The sequence below is a fragment of the Idiotropiscis lumnitzeri genome, chromosome 1, assembly GCF_059441095.1.
Source record: "Idiotropiscis lumnitzeri isolate Australia: NSW breed Sydney's pygmy pipehorse chromosome 1, RoL_Ilum_1.0, whole genome shotgun sequence".
In the NCBI taxonomy this organism is placed as follows: Eukaryota; Metazoa; Chordata; class Actinopteri; order Syngnathiformes; family Syngnathidae; genus Idiotropiscis; species Idiotropiscis lumnitzeri.
Genome location: NC_142391.1, coordinates 35897477 through 35911369, shown reverse-complemented (window position 1 = coordinate 35911369; position 13893 = coordinate 35897477). Strand labels below are relative to the sequence as shown.

General features: G+C 38.8%; 1 protein-coding gene across 1 annotated transcript in view; it reads left to right on the top strand.

Annotated features, from left to right (window-relative positions):
* pdlim2 (PDZ and LIM domain 2 (mystique)) overlaps positions 1 to 13893 on the top strand; it is a 36560-nt gene that overhangs the window by 10621 nt on the left and 12046 nt on the right. Inside the window, exons 3-6 of the mRNA XM_088298413.1 lie at positions 252 to 403; positions 3085 to 3154; positions 3433 to 3584; positions 6248 to 6311. Coding sequence (XP_088154539.1) covers positions 252 to 403; positions 3085 to 3154; positions 3433 to 3584; positions 6248 to 6311 — 438 coding nt within the window. The remainder of the gene's footprint in view (positions 1 to 251; positions 404 to 3084; positions 3155 to 3432; positions 3585 to 6247; positions 6312 to 13893) is intronic.

Below are 13893 nucleotides of genomic sequence, written 5' to 3'. Positions count from 1 at the left end.
TTTTTTTTTGTTGTTTTCTTTTCCTGTTCTGAAAAACGATCCTATCCATTACTCATGATGCATGAGCCGATCGGAACCGTGACTTATGTGATCCGTAAAGAGCACGGCATATTGCGGTCACAACTCATCTTTATCGTCCATCTTTTACTTCTTTGACTTATGGTATTGACAAGTTGTTGGCAAAGCCACTCGTGAAACAATTGGAGTAAGGATAGGGCCTCAGTTTATTTAAATTATTTTTTTTCCAACAGGTCAATGGAGGAAGCAAAGCAGAGCAAGCAGCTCTCAAACCAGGTGATGTCATCTTGTCCATCAATGGGGAAAATGCTGCTGACATGCTAAATGCAGAGGCCCAGAACAAAATCAAGAACTCCATGACTCATCTGCAGCTGATGGTGGAACGGTATGCACCATGAATCAAAATATGATTTTCATGTTTTTGTGGTATATTTTAGCATTTAAAATACATAGATAATGCAGACTGAGAATATTATTCCCTTTTCAGTATAAAGCATCCCTCATTTACGGCCAGCACTACAGTCAGTCCTTCCACTGTTTTGTGTTTTAGTTAGCATGTAAACACTGCATAAACAAAACAAGTGATTGCAATCAGGGGAAATACCAGATTGAATTGGAGCCACATTGTTGTTTTCGCTGGTTCTCCAACAAGCGTGTTTGGAACCCTAAAGAGGTTTTCTTTCAGTCAGGCCTGCTCTTGGCTGGAAATTTAGTGGAGGGTCTTCCCTTAATTCTGTTTCTTGTTACTGTCTCCCCCAATCCTTCTCCGACATTGTCTTTCCTTTTTAGTCATTTCAGCCAGCCATTCAAATCTGTCACATCCTACTGAGCCAGAAGACACACTCTTCTTACTCATGGCATCACCAGGAAAATATCGTTTGTGATAGTGTATAGAACAAACATGAAACTTTCAATAGGTTTGTAGCGCACATTTTTCATGTTTACATTTTCTCCTTGGCTTTGTTGGAAGCTCACCCTTTTCCGACATGGTGGGCAGTGATGTCACTTGGCACCATCATCAATCAATTTGTCCGCCAAAAACTGAAAGGGAGCTTCATTTTTTTTCTACTATATGCATCTGTGTTTGGAGGTATTTTTATTAAGTTGCATAGCAATTCTTTCTTACATTTATGAAATCATTTTATTTAGTATGTTGTGTTATTGAAGTTTTATTGTTGCACCCTTTAAAATAAAAAGTGGCAGTATGTTATCTCACTTTGTTCACAACTAAGTATAAGCGCTAACACATTCATTGGATTTGCATGCAACTTGCATCTGTGCCATTCTTTGGTCTGGCTAAACTGCACATGAATAACTTCCAGGTGGGAAGGAACTGAGGTGGAACGTTAAAAATGCCCACTGCTTCAGCCACTGAATCAGTGGCACTGCTTTCTAATCTGTGAGATCCCTGTTGATAGCAACACAGCAGGCGGGTGAGGTGTCTTCATTTAAAAATGGGTGTTTTTCGTTGCCCGTAGCACATGATAGGCCAGTACAACTCTGTGATTTGTATTTTAAAGTAAATAATGGAGTTAAGGTTGTGATATAGATGCTTGATTTCAGACAGTCAGAATACCAGTATATTTAATACTGTATGTTTTTTGGAACATATTAAAGAGGTAGGTGCCCTTCATAACATTGTGTTAGTTGCAATTCCCAAGGTGTGTTCACAAGCCCATTTTTAAATGATCTATTGTTTGCGCTCAATTCTAGCGGATCTGGTTGTGTTGCAATAACCGTTAACGATTATAACGCCAGCGTATTTTGGATACTGGAAAAATGTGGTGATTTGCATTGGCTTGAATTGTAACCACTGCTTCAAACAAAAAATGCTTTATATTTGGGCCAGGTTGGAATTGACCAAAAATTTTCATCAGTGCTGCTGTGAAGGCTACAGGGTCAAAAATATGTATGACAAAAATTCCACTTTAAATATGGACAAATAATGTGCTCTTACTACATTTCATTTTTTGTAATAGATTAATCACATGTACTGTTTTAAAAGGCTCCACTATCCTAACCCTGTTGTTGGGTTAGGATAGTGGAGTTTTGAGTCAAACAACAAAATAACCACACACGATTTTTTTTTTTTTTTAAGCGTCCCCTCCTCACCCCTTACAAAGGGCTGTCTCACACAAAATTTACCATTCAAAGATGGTACTAAACTGCTGTACAGCAATCCCACATTAAGTGGAAAAATTCATGCTTTTTTTTCACCTTTTTTTTCCTGACTTAAGCTAGTCCACTTGATGACAGTTACGAAGAATTTAGATTCGCCAAATGAGTGCTGATTTATGTTGATAAAATCTAGGTTGGATTTTCGTGTTATACACATTTTTCTTAGACTCTGTAATACATCTGATTGGCTGTTGGCCACCACTTGTCACTTCACACTGATGAAGGTCGAGGCTAAGGGGAAAAAGTGACTACCGTAATTCTCAGCATGCAGTTCTCATATGAATTCACTGATGCTTTTCTTATGTCCTCTGGAGAAGTAGTGTTTTTTAGCTTCTGTGCTTCCTCCTTATCATGTCATCCCTTCCCTACACAATATTATAGCAAGCCTAGGCAATGAGATGTGGTGTGTTTCTGTGTGATTTACCACAGGCATTTGAGCCTTCCTGTGTGCCTCATTACAGTGCCTCAGGCTTGACCAAGAGCCAGTCATCCTCCAGGCCTGCAGCTAAGGGGGCACTGTGTGTTTGAATTGGCCACTGAACTGCCCATTTTCCCCCTTCAAAATTTAATCATCAAATTGCTTGCAGAATGTGTTTTTATTTCAAGCAAACGTGACTGCAGTAGTTGGAAAGAGGCGAGCCATCAGAGGAATAGTTTCAAAAGAGACACACAGTTCAGATGCCAGCAGACTTGCTTAAATATTATCCAAAGTAGTCCGAAAATTTTCCATAGTGTACTTTTAAACGATATTCTCATCAGTAAAAAATGTAATCCGAATGTATGCGCTTTATTATATTCTCTATTCAGCAGTGATTGTTTCAACATTGTTGTACTGTAAAATCAATGTTAATCTTCAATTGCTAACGGTGGATTTTTTTGTCTTTCTAGACTTGAATGTTCGAGTCCAAAACAGACAAATGTGATCAGCTCCCCTGAACAGCTTACTGGGCGCTTTCAGGTCAGGTTTATTTTTGTTCCTGTCATCTGTCTGTTTGGAATTTTATTTTGTAAACTGTATTCTGATGTCCAACACTGTTTTCCCTTTTTTTTTTTGTATGATTTACTGTTTCTTGTTATTAAGAAGTGATTTTGGTAAACTGATTTTGGTGCTGCTTTAATTACACACAAGTATCATTTTGATGTCATTGTGGGTGCAAAGCAATTGTGAAATCCAAATGCAATGATAAAATATGAATCCTATACTTAAGTGCTGTCCTGCGATGGTATTATTTGTAGGAAGCAGTAATAGTAAGTCGAGACGAAAACCAGAACTATAGAGAGTACAGCATATCCAGCCCTGCATCGGTGTCACCTGTGCCATATTCACCACAACCTCCTGGCAGTCCTAATAGCAAGAGGGAGAAGTTGACGACTACCACCAACAAGAGGTAGTAGCTCATTTGATCGCCAGTGTTTAATGTCCATGCATCTTAAAATGTACTTGTATCGGATGCCCTAAAACTATAGTTGGACCAATGTGAATGCCCTTCATGAGGTTTCCACAGGTGCTTTAAATACAATGCAGTTTTCAATGTTGGAATCTTTTAGTTTACCAAATCCATAATCAGGACAGAGAACTGAGAACTTCTTTCCAACCATTAATATGGTGGTTGTGCCAAGAAAAATGTAGTCATCCTTCTTAAATGGTGAAAGGAAACTTTGCCCACAACACATTTTAAAAATTGTTCTGTTCCAGAAAAAAAAAGTTTAATAAATCAGCTATTCAGTTTAAATGTGTAATTTCAAATTCAACCGTCTACTTCGAAATATTCTTAAGAATATGTTCTACACAGCTCCACGATAAACACAGTTTTCTGATTATTATTGCGTCTGAATCCATCAAAATGTTTCCTCCAGAACACTTGTTAAGCCTAGAGCTCGACAAGTTGACCGGCTTCCCAAGAGATATTTCATTTTAGTCAGTGGATTGTATTTACATTTATTGGTAGGCCTGTCACAATAACAATTGTTTCTGGATTATATGTTTCCCCATAAACTGTCACGATAAATGATAGTATCATATGTTTCTTGTTGTTGTTTTAAATGTGACTGTTGCTCAAACATCATCAGCTATCAATTTTTATTTAAAACCGCATTCAAAAAATATTAACACAATACATACACCACATATGGTATCTGTACTGGCAGAGTAAATCTGTTTTCTAAATAGTTTTCATCCTTCCTTCCTGAACAATTTATCTTATTTTTCCTATTTTTCATAATTCTGCTGGGAATATTACAGCAGGACTGCACCTGGGATGGTTTTACTTTTTTATTTAATATTAATGTTTCAAAGAATAAATCACTCACATAATTATTTACTAAGCAGTGACCTTTCAATAATGCACATTAAGGTCATTTTCATTTGAAGACCAACATATTAACATGATTAAAATATTACTCACCATAGCTGCCCTTCAATGTGCCTTGGCCATTTTTATTTCAACAAGTGTTCATTAATACCCCCGGTATTGTCTCACGTAAATATTATGAATATATGTGTCGATTTAAAAAGGGATTTTTTTTTTTTTTTTTCATCACACTTGTGCTTGTTCTTTAACATTATCAGATGACACAATGTACTGTTTTTGCTGGAATACTGAATAGCAGAGAGTTCGGAAGACGGATCTCATAACCCCAATCTTGGCTTCTCTTCACTGGCTCCTCCCAGTGCACTTTAGAGTTCACATTAAGATACTTCTGTTCGTCTTCAGCATCCCCTACGCACCTGCCCGCTGCCTCAGGTCTGCGGACAAAATTCTGCGAGAAGTGCAGAGGACTAAGCGCAGCTTCAGGAGGAGATTGCGCCTTTTCTGTTGCTGTTCCTTCCCTATGAAATGAGCTTCCATTAAATGTTAGGCAAGCCCATCCCTCTGTACACTTTTAAAACTCGTTTGAAGACGCATTTTTATTCTTTAGCTTTAGACTCAACAAGAGGCTGTCCCTGTTCTTCCGGTATCTATTGTTTGTGTTTTAATTTGTGTTCTAATTTCCTGCTAATATATATTACACCATATGGAAAGCGCTTTGTTACAGCCCCAGCTGTTGTGAAATGCGCTTCATGAATAAATTTTAATTGTATTGTATGCCCTTTAGAGGTGTTTATCAGTGATTCATGGACTCATCCGCAAATGTCTCAAATATTTTATTTAATTGATCGATTTAATTTTTAAAGATAAATATGGAAATCAGTCTCTGGGGAAATGAATTTATATCTTGTGTGTAGGATTCCTGGCGTTTAGAAAAGCCAAACTAATAAATCCTGCTAATTCCTAATTCCTAGTGAATGAATTAATTGATCACAATCAAAAATTACGAGCAGTCTAGTTATTACTTGAAATTATCCTGAAATAATGTGGCTCGACCATCTATTTAAAGCTCCTTTTGCTGTATTCATCTGGCGATAGTTAAGTCTTTGTGAAAAGTGTTCTGTTTGACAAGTTGAATAGGATTAAAAGTGGACAAAGTGCTCTCTTTACGCTGCAGCATCCAGTGTCAAGCGGTATGGGAATAACAAAGTGGAGCCACGAGCTTTTCCCGTAGTAACAAAGGATATGCGTAGGATATCACATTCCTCCATTTGCAGTCCCTTTAACAAAAGCAGAATGTGGAAGGTTCGCCACACTTATTGTATGATGGCCATTTGTGGACTCCCTATGACAACTTTATAGGCCACAGGTCAAATTTTTGGCCTCGGTGAATTGTTTGGCCCTTCCTTTTTTGGAATGCATTTACTTTTATCATATTAAATTACACGTCATTTCTACAGTGTATGAGTAAAAATGCTTTTGCAGGGAAAAAACATGGTTGTGATTTTGCACAAGATTATTGCACTTATTACACCTATTGCACAAATTACTGGACTCCATAGTTCATACATTGAGCTAGAAACATTGACTTCATATTCACTGTCATGCACCCACATTTGCAAAATGTTGTCCTAAAATAAAAAATATATACTCTGACCCTGAAGGTGCTAACATGATATGTTGTCTGTATTTATGCCCGATTATACAAGCGTCAATTACTACTTGCTTTCCTTGTGTTCTAGTGTCCAGCTCCGCTCATGGTCACCAGAGGAGAAGAATTATAGACTGTCCAGGCCACTTTCACAGGTTGGTTTTTGTGTTGTGTTCTGTTTGAAATTGTTTGTGTGGTTAGTGAATATGCCTCACAGCCAAAAGGTTCCCGGTTTGAATCTTTGCTCGGCCTTTGTTTGGAGTTTGCCCTGTGCTTGCATGAGCTTTTTCGCCAGGCACGCCGGCTTCCTCACACATCCCAAACAACATGTATATTTGTCTACATGTTCCCTGTGAATAACTCTCAGCTAATTCAGGATGTACCCCACCTTGCACAAAGTCAGCTGGCTAGGCTCCAATTCACCCCTGACCCTGAACAGGATAAGTGGTAGAAGATGGATGAATGGATGTTTTGTTTTCAGTGATCCTAAGCATACTGCCTTATCCATTCAGGCATAATTTGAATAAAACGTTGAAGTTTGTCCCTATTTTAAAGTTTGAGCTGGACATGCTCCCACTATATTCTTGTTGTGATCATGAAGTGCAGATCTCTCTGAGGGTTTTGTTTCTCTCCTGATTAGCACGCTGTGATGCAATTATTTTCAGTGCACTGCCCGGGTCTAGGTGTGAAAGAAATGTTTGACTATCTCTTACTTTAACTGTAGCACATTGTGATGCCAGACTGTCGATGTGTTATATGAGTTCCTTACTGTAACAGCGGCACGCAAAAACAGTTTTGACATTCAAATCAGTGACCTTCACTTTGGGTCGTTTGCAAGAAGACCTATTATCCTTCTTACGCAAACATTTAAGGGGGGGGGCTTAGGGTTATCATGTAAATGCCACCAAACAATGTTGTGATTATTTACACTTGCAGCTCCAAAAGTGAAACAGGGGTGACTTGGGCATCTGCTGATCCTTCAGTGAGCTTCAGAGAGAACATGTTGTGGGAAAGTTCATTGTGAATTATTTCAGCTATGTGTGCATGCTTGGCTTCACTAAAGACTGAACATGCGAGATGACAGAGTAGGAAAAACATACAAGACCCCTTGTAATGGCTGAAGGAATTCCAGGCCTTTTTATAACTCTTGTGGACACTTCATAAAGTTAGATAAATATGTAGGGGTTTGAACTTAAAAACATTTGAGTGTTCCCTCCAGGAGGCTTCAGGCTAAGAAGGTTCATCTAAAAAATGTGTTCTCAAGTTTGAGATGCTTTGTTTTTGACAAATGAAATGGGATCATGATGCACCAGCCGCTTTCAAACCACAAGTTGACACATTGGGGGGGGTAAAGCCGGGATTTATTTGCCCATTCCTTTCACAGAAAACTTGCTGAAGTGCGTGTTACCACAGCAGTTGGGTATGTCCCAGTAAGATAACAAGGTGTGTCGTGACGTCAGCATGACATTGACAATTGTTTTTAACACACGGTTGCGTGGACAGTGACTCAGTAGGGCGTTAAACTTCACACTCGAGTTGACTTTAACCCCAATTCCACATTAGTGTCAAAATTACAGAAAGTTGCAAACACATGGGCTTAGATTGCCAACTTGGAAGAAGACTGTTACTTATATTTTTTAGCCGTGTCCAGTCAGAATGTTATGGCATATATGGCTCGAGCAGACACATCAGAAATCGCAATATGGAATCACACTTGATAGAAGTGTGAACACTTGAGTCTTGTCTGTACATCCATGTGAATTTAAGGGTTTACGATTTAACATGTCCATTGGGTTCCTTGTGTGTGTTCAAGGCTGAAACAAGTGAGATAAGTAATATTCACTTCGATGCCTGGGGCGGCGGATTGTAAGGGAGCTGACCAGGGTTAAGACTAGAATGAGGTTTTGCAAGCCAGGAATTTTCACAAGATGATATTAATGACTGGCGGCTTTTTAAGACATATTTAATGGCCATTCCGTGCTCAATTTGATGAGTTGTGTGTGGCGATAATGTGATCAGTGTTAGGCATAGTTCTGACTAGACAGAGTCCTTGCATTTATTTTGCAAAGGTGGTATTACAATGGGTTGATTGTGTTTAACTTTTACTCTATGCCGTCATTAAATTTAATGAAGCTGTAGTTGACCTCAATTGAATTCATTTACAAGGCATTGCATTTGAAAGTTTCTCTATCTACTGTTGTGGCAGTGAGACTGAAACTACTGCAGTACAGCCATGTGTAACAAAATTATGAACTGGCTTCCGAGCATGTGCACACAGAAACACTTGCATGCACACTCAGCCTGTTGGAATGAACGTGCTCCTGTCATAGCTGTCAGTCTCGCACAACCTCATGTTTGTCATTACTAGCTGCAACCGTTCTTGCTTTTCATTGGTGTTTCTCTTTGCCAAATCTTCTCTTCCCTCCTTTAACTTGAGGGAAAGTCACTATCACGAATACAAAATTAAAATCTTAATTGGCATCCATTGTCCCAATCTTTAACCCGAAACAAATTGTGACTTTGCCGGAATTGTACAATTGATACATTCCACTTTTTAAATGAACAACAATCTAAAATGTTTGCCTTGTCTCCCCACCCCCACATTGCTGGTTTGTAAGCTGATATGAAATGTCATTTCTGACTGCCATCTGCGCTTGACTGCTTCAGTATGTATCATTTAGCTTGGTGGTGAATTATGGGTTTTGGCTGACCCTTTTCCCTGATTGTTGTCAACTGAGGTTTTAAAATGATTAGCGTCCAACTGCAGGGCTGTTATTAGTGAGTTGAATTTGAATTCTTTCAGAGTGCCCCATGTGGAACTGGCCGGGAAGAGGCCTGCCTTGGCTGCCCTGTACATTATACTGCTTGGGCTGGCAGGAACACTGCAGCTCAGTAAATGTGAGTTGTGGAGAGCTCCATGACAAGGACCTCTGTCCCGACTGAGAGGTGAACAGCACTACTATATCAGGTGATCAGCCTGTCTGAAAAGTGCTTAAAAGGCTTTTCCACACTTCTTTTGGGTCCCTCAGTGAGCAAAGTGGGATGTGCGCAACAGGATCCCCCATTTTCCAGGGTGTTGGGTATCCTGAGAAAATGCTGCGTACAATAGAGGCTGTGATGGTCCAGGCTGTGTACGACTGGTGCTGGTTTTCCCCATGTATTACAAGGCTTGTCCTTGTGTGACGGGAGCTAAAAGAGGGGGATGGTTGTGCAATGTGGAAACCGAGGAGTCTGTCGACTTTGCCAAACTGTATTTAAGACATCACACCAATTTGCAATGTCAAGATGTTGCTGAAGTGAAGAAGTTCTCTTTGTATCCGGGGGAAACTTCAACACTTGTCCTTACATAAATGGATATAAGCCAACATTTACATTCACAAACACACAAGTGCTTTAGCGATGAAGATGTGGCTTATAAGGAGGAGACAGGACAAGATAAGCTTTTGCTTCTTTCTGCCCCTTCTCGAACTTAACACTTTGTCTAGAGTTTCTTTGTTTGCGTTTTTTTCCCCCTTATTTTTGTGATTGTTCAAGATGGCCACATCAAATTAGACATGCTCATGAATACATTTCGTGGCATACAGTTACATTCCTGGACTACATTTTTTAATTATCTTTTGTGTTCTGATCAAGATCCTGTTGGGAGTTATACAGAAGGCACTTTTCCTCAAGTGTCCATCTATTGTTATGCAAGTGCATATTTTTAAGGAAGCATTCAATGCTCCTTGAAAGTGTCACTTCCTGCCCCTCTAGAATGTATTATGTGATTATATAACTCCCTACCAATGCAATTATTATTATAATCCTACAAATAATGCTTAGCTTGCTTTCAGGAATTTATTTCTGAGTGAGGCTGCTGATTTGGCAGCCTAGTGCTGCATAAGCCTAGCCACTGTCTGGATTTGAGCTGGCAGTGGCCACGTTGAAGGGATGTTTTCTTCCTTCGTGTACAGTGAGCCCTGTGACTGGACTGTGTAAGGCCTTTTCACACGGACTTGTAGCCTTTAAGCTGGGGAGCCATTGTAGCCTCTGCAGGCAGCATGCCTCTCCCCGTTCCCGCCAAATGATCAGACTACCTCCGCCCCTTGCCCTCTTAGTGCAGAAACGCAAACTGTGGAACTTTTCATTTCCCTCTGCTGTGCAGCCCTTGGCACACTCATGTAGGGGGGCACTCGCCCTGCAAGTTTTATGTAGGAGTGTTGGCTGGAAGAGATGAGCCTTTACACGTTGCTGCCGTTTATGAAGGTGGTTGAGCTGTGTCAACATTTCAAAAGTTGTCAAGGCAAATGCATGTATAACTTCAGTGTGTTCATGCTTATGTTTGTCCCTGAATGCTAGCAGTACACATTACTAAATCTGTTTTATGTTAACTGTTGCTATGGCTCAAACAGTGGGGCACGTTCTGACACATAATCTCATTTTTTGCATGCCATTCTTTGTAATTTGCTTCTCAAATTCAGACAGATTCCTCTAGAAATCTTTTGAGTGAGTCTATGACTGTGTCCGTGCATTATACAGCAGTATTGCAATTGTATTCTCTGAAGTCTATCCCTATCCCTCTCTGAAACCGACTGACCACATTGTTTCTTGTTGGTTACTGCTGTTGAAAGGCATTTTTTCCCCCAGATGTACTGCAAGTCTTGCGTCTTCCAAATTAGTTAAACAATTTTTATCATCTTTTCTTTATTGACTCATCTTTTACTAAGCACCAGTCTTCCCATTTCTTCTAAATGTAATCTTTACCACTGTTAAAAAAACAAACAAACAAAAAAAAAAACTCATGGGCAATTGCATATTGACTGGTTCTTCTGCTAGCATTCCTCAATGACATTTGAAATTAATGTGGGGCCCTCTACAGAGCACCAAAACTATTGTATGTTGTCGAGATTTATATCAGAAGTTTAAAAGTTATTGCTTTATTTGTCACAATTCTCTCGCATAGTCTATTTTAGAATGACACTTTTTTTTAACGCATTGTACATCTATTGTGAACTTAGTGACTCATTTCTCATCATCCCGTTGTCTCTGCTGTTCATTTGTTCTGTAATCTGCTACAGATGTTTTATATCAGGAGTAGCCTCACCGTGTGTGGCCAACAAATCAAGACAGGGGTAGGGCTTAGTCCAGGCATCACTTAATTCCATGTTAATGAATGTTGCAATATGCACTGTAAGCTTGAGCCAAGAAAACGTATTTAGGGTGAATTATGCAGGACACATAATTTAAGTATGATTTTAAAGGCTTATTATCAAACTGACTGGGTGCATAGTCAAAATATGAAAAGAGGAAACTCTAGTTTCTTACTTGGCAACCATGCCAACTGAATCCCTCCATGCATCCACTGAAACCAGTGCAGAATGGGGCTGGCCGTTATTAAGAACTTTATGATTCGATTAGATTTTGATTCTTTACGTGTGACTCAATTCAATTTAGACTTTTGTTAAGGGTGTGATTTGATTCAATATCAATTTAAATGCTCCAATATTGATTATGAAGTAACAATTTACACACAAGGTATTTGCAAGAGGAGTACAAAAACTGAAAGCAAAAAAGTTGTGTATAACTGAACAAATAAAGCACACCTATAAATGGTAATTTGGACCGACTGGGTATCCAAGTAACTTGACTTGGACTTGAACTACATGACTTGACAAGTCATCTTGCTTATCGTTTGAAATTTGCATTTTATCTCAGTTTGCCTTTATAGGAACTAAAGCAAGCAAGATAGAAAATAGAGGGTTTTTGTTTCATTCATGCCAACCTGGCAAGCCAGTCAGCGTCACTGGTTAATGTGAAGTGGCAACTTAAATACCAACAGCGTGGGAGCAACTCCAAGGATCATTAATTCAACATGCAAGGTTTGAACTTCTAAAATGTGAGTGACAATATCTCCAAGTTTTATGTTTTCTTTCATCTGTGTGATGCATTTAAGATGGCTAGTGAACCTAAGATAGTGAGGTTAGTTTAGCTCACCAATCGCTGGTCAAATACTTTGTCAGTTTTGCATTTAATTGAGAAGTCAATAATGAGATAGATTAGACACCATTCAGACTGTCGTCTTGACAAGATTCAATTTAAAACAGTGGTCATTTTTTTAAGCTTGGCCATGGATTGCCTGAAGTCCATAAATAGAATACTTTTCTGGTCGTGGGCATGTCCGTCATGTTTGATATGGCAGCCCCCCTGTCAAAAGTTGGAACTTAGTCGTAGTTTTTAAGTCTGATCATTTTATATATATATATATATATATATATATATATATATATATAAGCCCACATTTATTGTATATCAGTATTTATTACCACATTGTGTTCCACTCATATAAAGTTAGTATGAAAAAAATGAGACGCATTCTTCTCAATTTAAGTTTAGACATTCATTTTGGGTTATTTTTTTTCTGTTTCATTTTTAGACCTTTAAATATTCATAATTTTTGTGTACTTTTTGTGGTATGATTGTTGGAACAAAATATTTTATCACTCCGCTATAACTTGCTTGAAATTTGGTGACGACATGAGTTTTTTTTTCTTCCCATATTGACTTGGGACTTCATTGATCCTTGAAGTTTACTGGAGATTTACTTTTGGTTTACTCATATTTGACTTTCTCTGATCCTACCTCTGTCACACACACCCGGAAGAGAGTATTGTCCCAATCCGTTACCTAAATAAGAGAAGAGTGTATATATGACCATGCATCTTATGTAATAAATTGAAATGTGTGTTCTTCAGTACTTTGGTGCAGTTCCTTAGTGACCCTGGCTCGTGAAAGTGTTTGATTTGTTCTTAAACTGATGTGGTTAGACTGGAACCAATGTTGTTTATCACTGGCCACATGGAGGATTGTGGGATTACGCTATGCATTTTTTATTTATGTTTTGTTTACAGACCTTTATGCTTGGTAGCCAGGTCCCCACAGTGCATTGTTTTCCAAATGACGAGCGGGGGAAATATTTACATCGCCACTCCCCACTTCTCCTCGTCATTGGCGAGGTGGTGAACGGAGACTGCACAAGCTGAGTGCATTGATTCCAGGTGCAGGTTTTTTGTTCAAGGCTACCAACAAAAAGATTTACTGGATATTAAACACTGTACCGTAGATTTACATTTTCATTAGTACCAATATTGTAGTAGTAGTGTTTGGTTTTGTAAATTGGAGATACCTTGTTGTTGTTCATCATTCACATTATGCGGCGAGACAGTGGATAAACAGATATGGCATTGCCAACTGTCCCAAAATAAATCTTCCTGAGCATCTGTACTGTGCACTACTGGTCCATGCCCTGTAATTGAATCCACAATGTGGTAATGATAATGCGGAGTGGCTGGCTTGGAGACAGACCTAAGGCCTCTCCACTGGCACTATCCCCAGCATCTCCATTGGCCTTGATCTGAAACAGCTGCTCTCACTTGGATTTGTCATTTCCTGTTTTTGTTTCTTGATCTGGTCAATAATCAGAGACTTGGTTAGCTTTTGAATACAAACCATTCATAGTGCTCTCAAATTAAATCGTATGCTATACTGTATTATGTCATGATATATATTGTTTATTTCAATGCATCAAGGCCAAATTTTAATCTCTAAATCCTAATTCACATACAAGTGGGTTAGGCTGATATTAACACCTATTAATGTCCATTACAAGTGTATAAAAACGTCTCTTTACAAAGGAAATACTCGGTTGTGTTTAACATTTTTATTGTCAGTTATGTATTCATTTAACTTTATTTTTCTGGT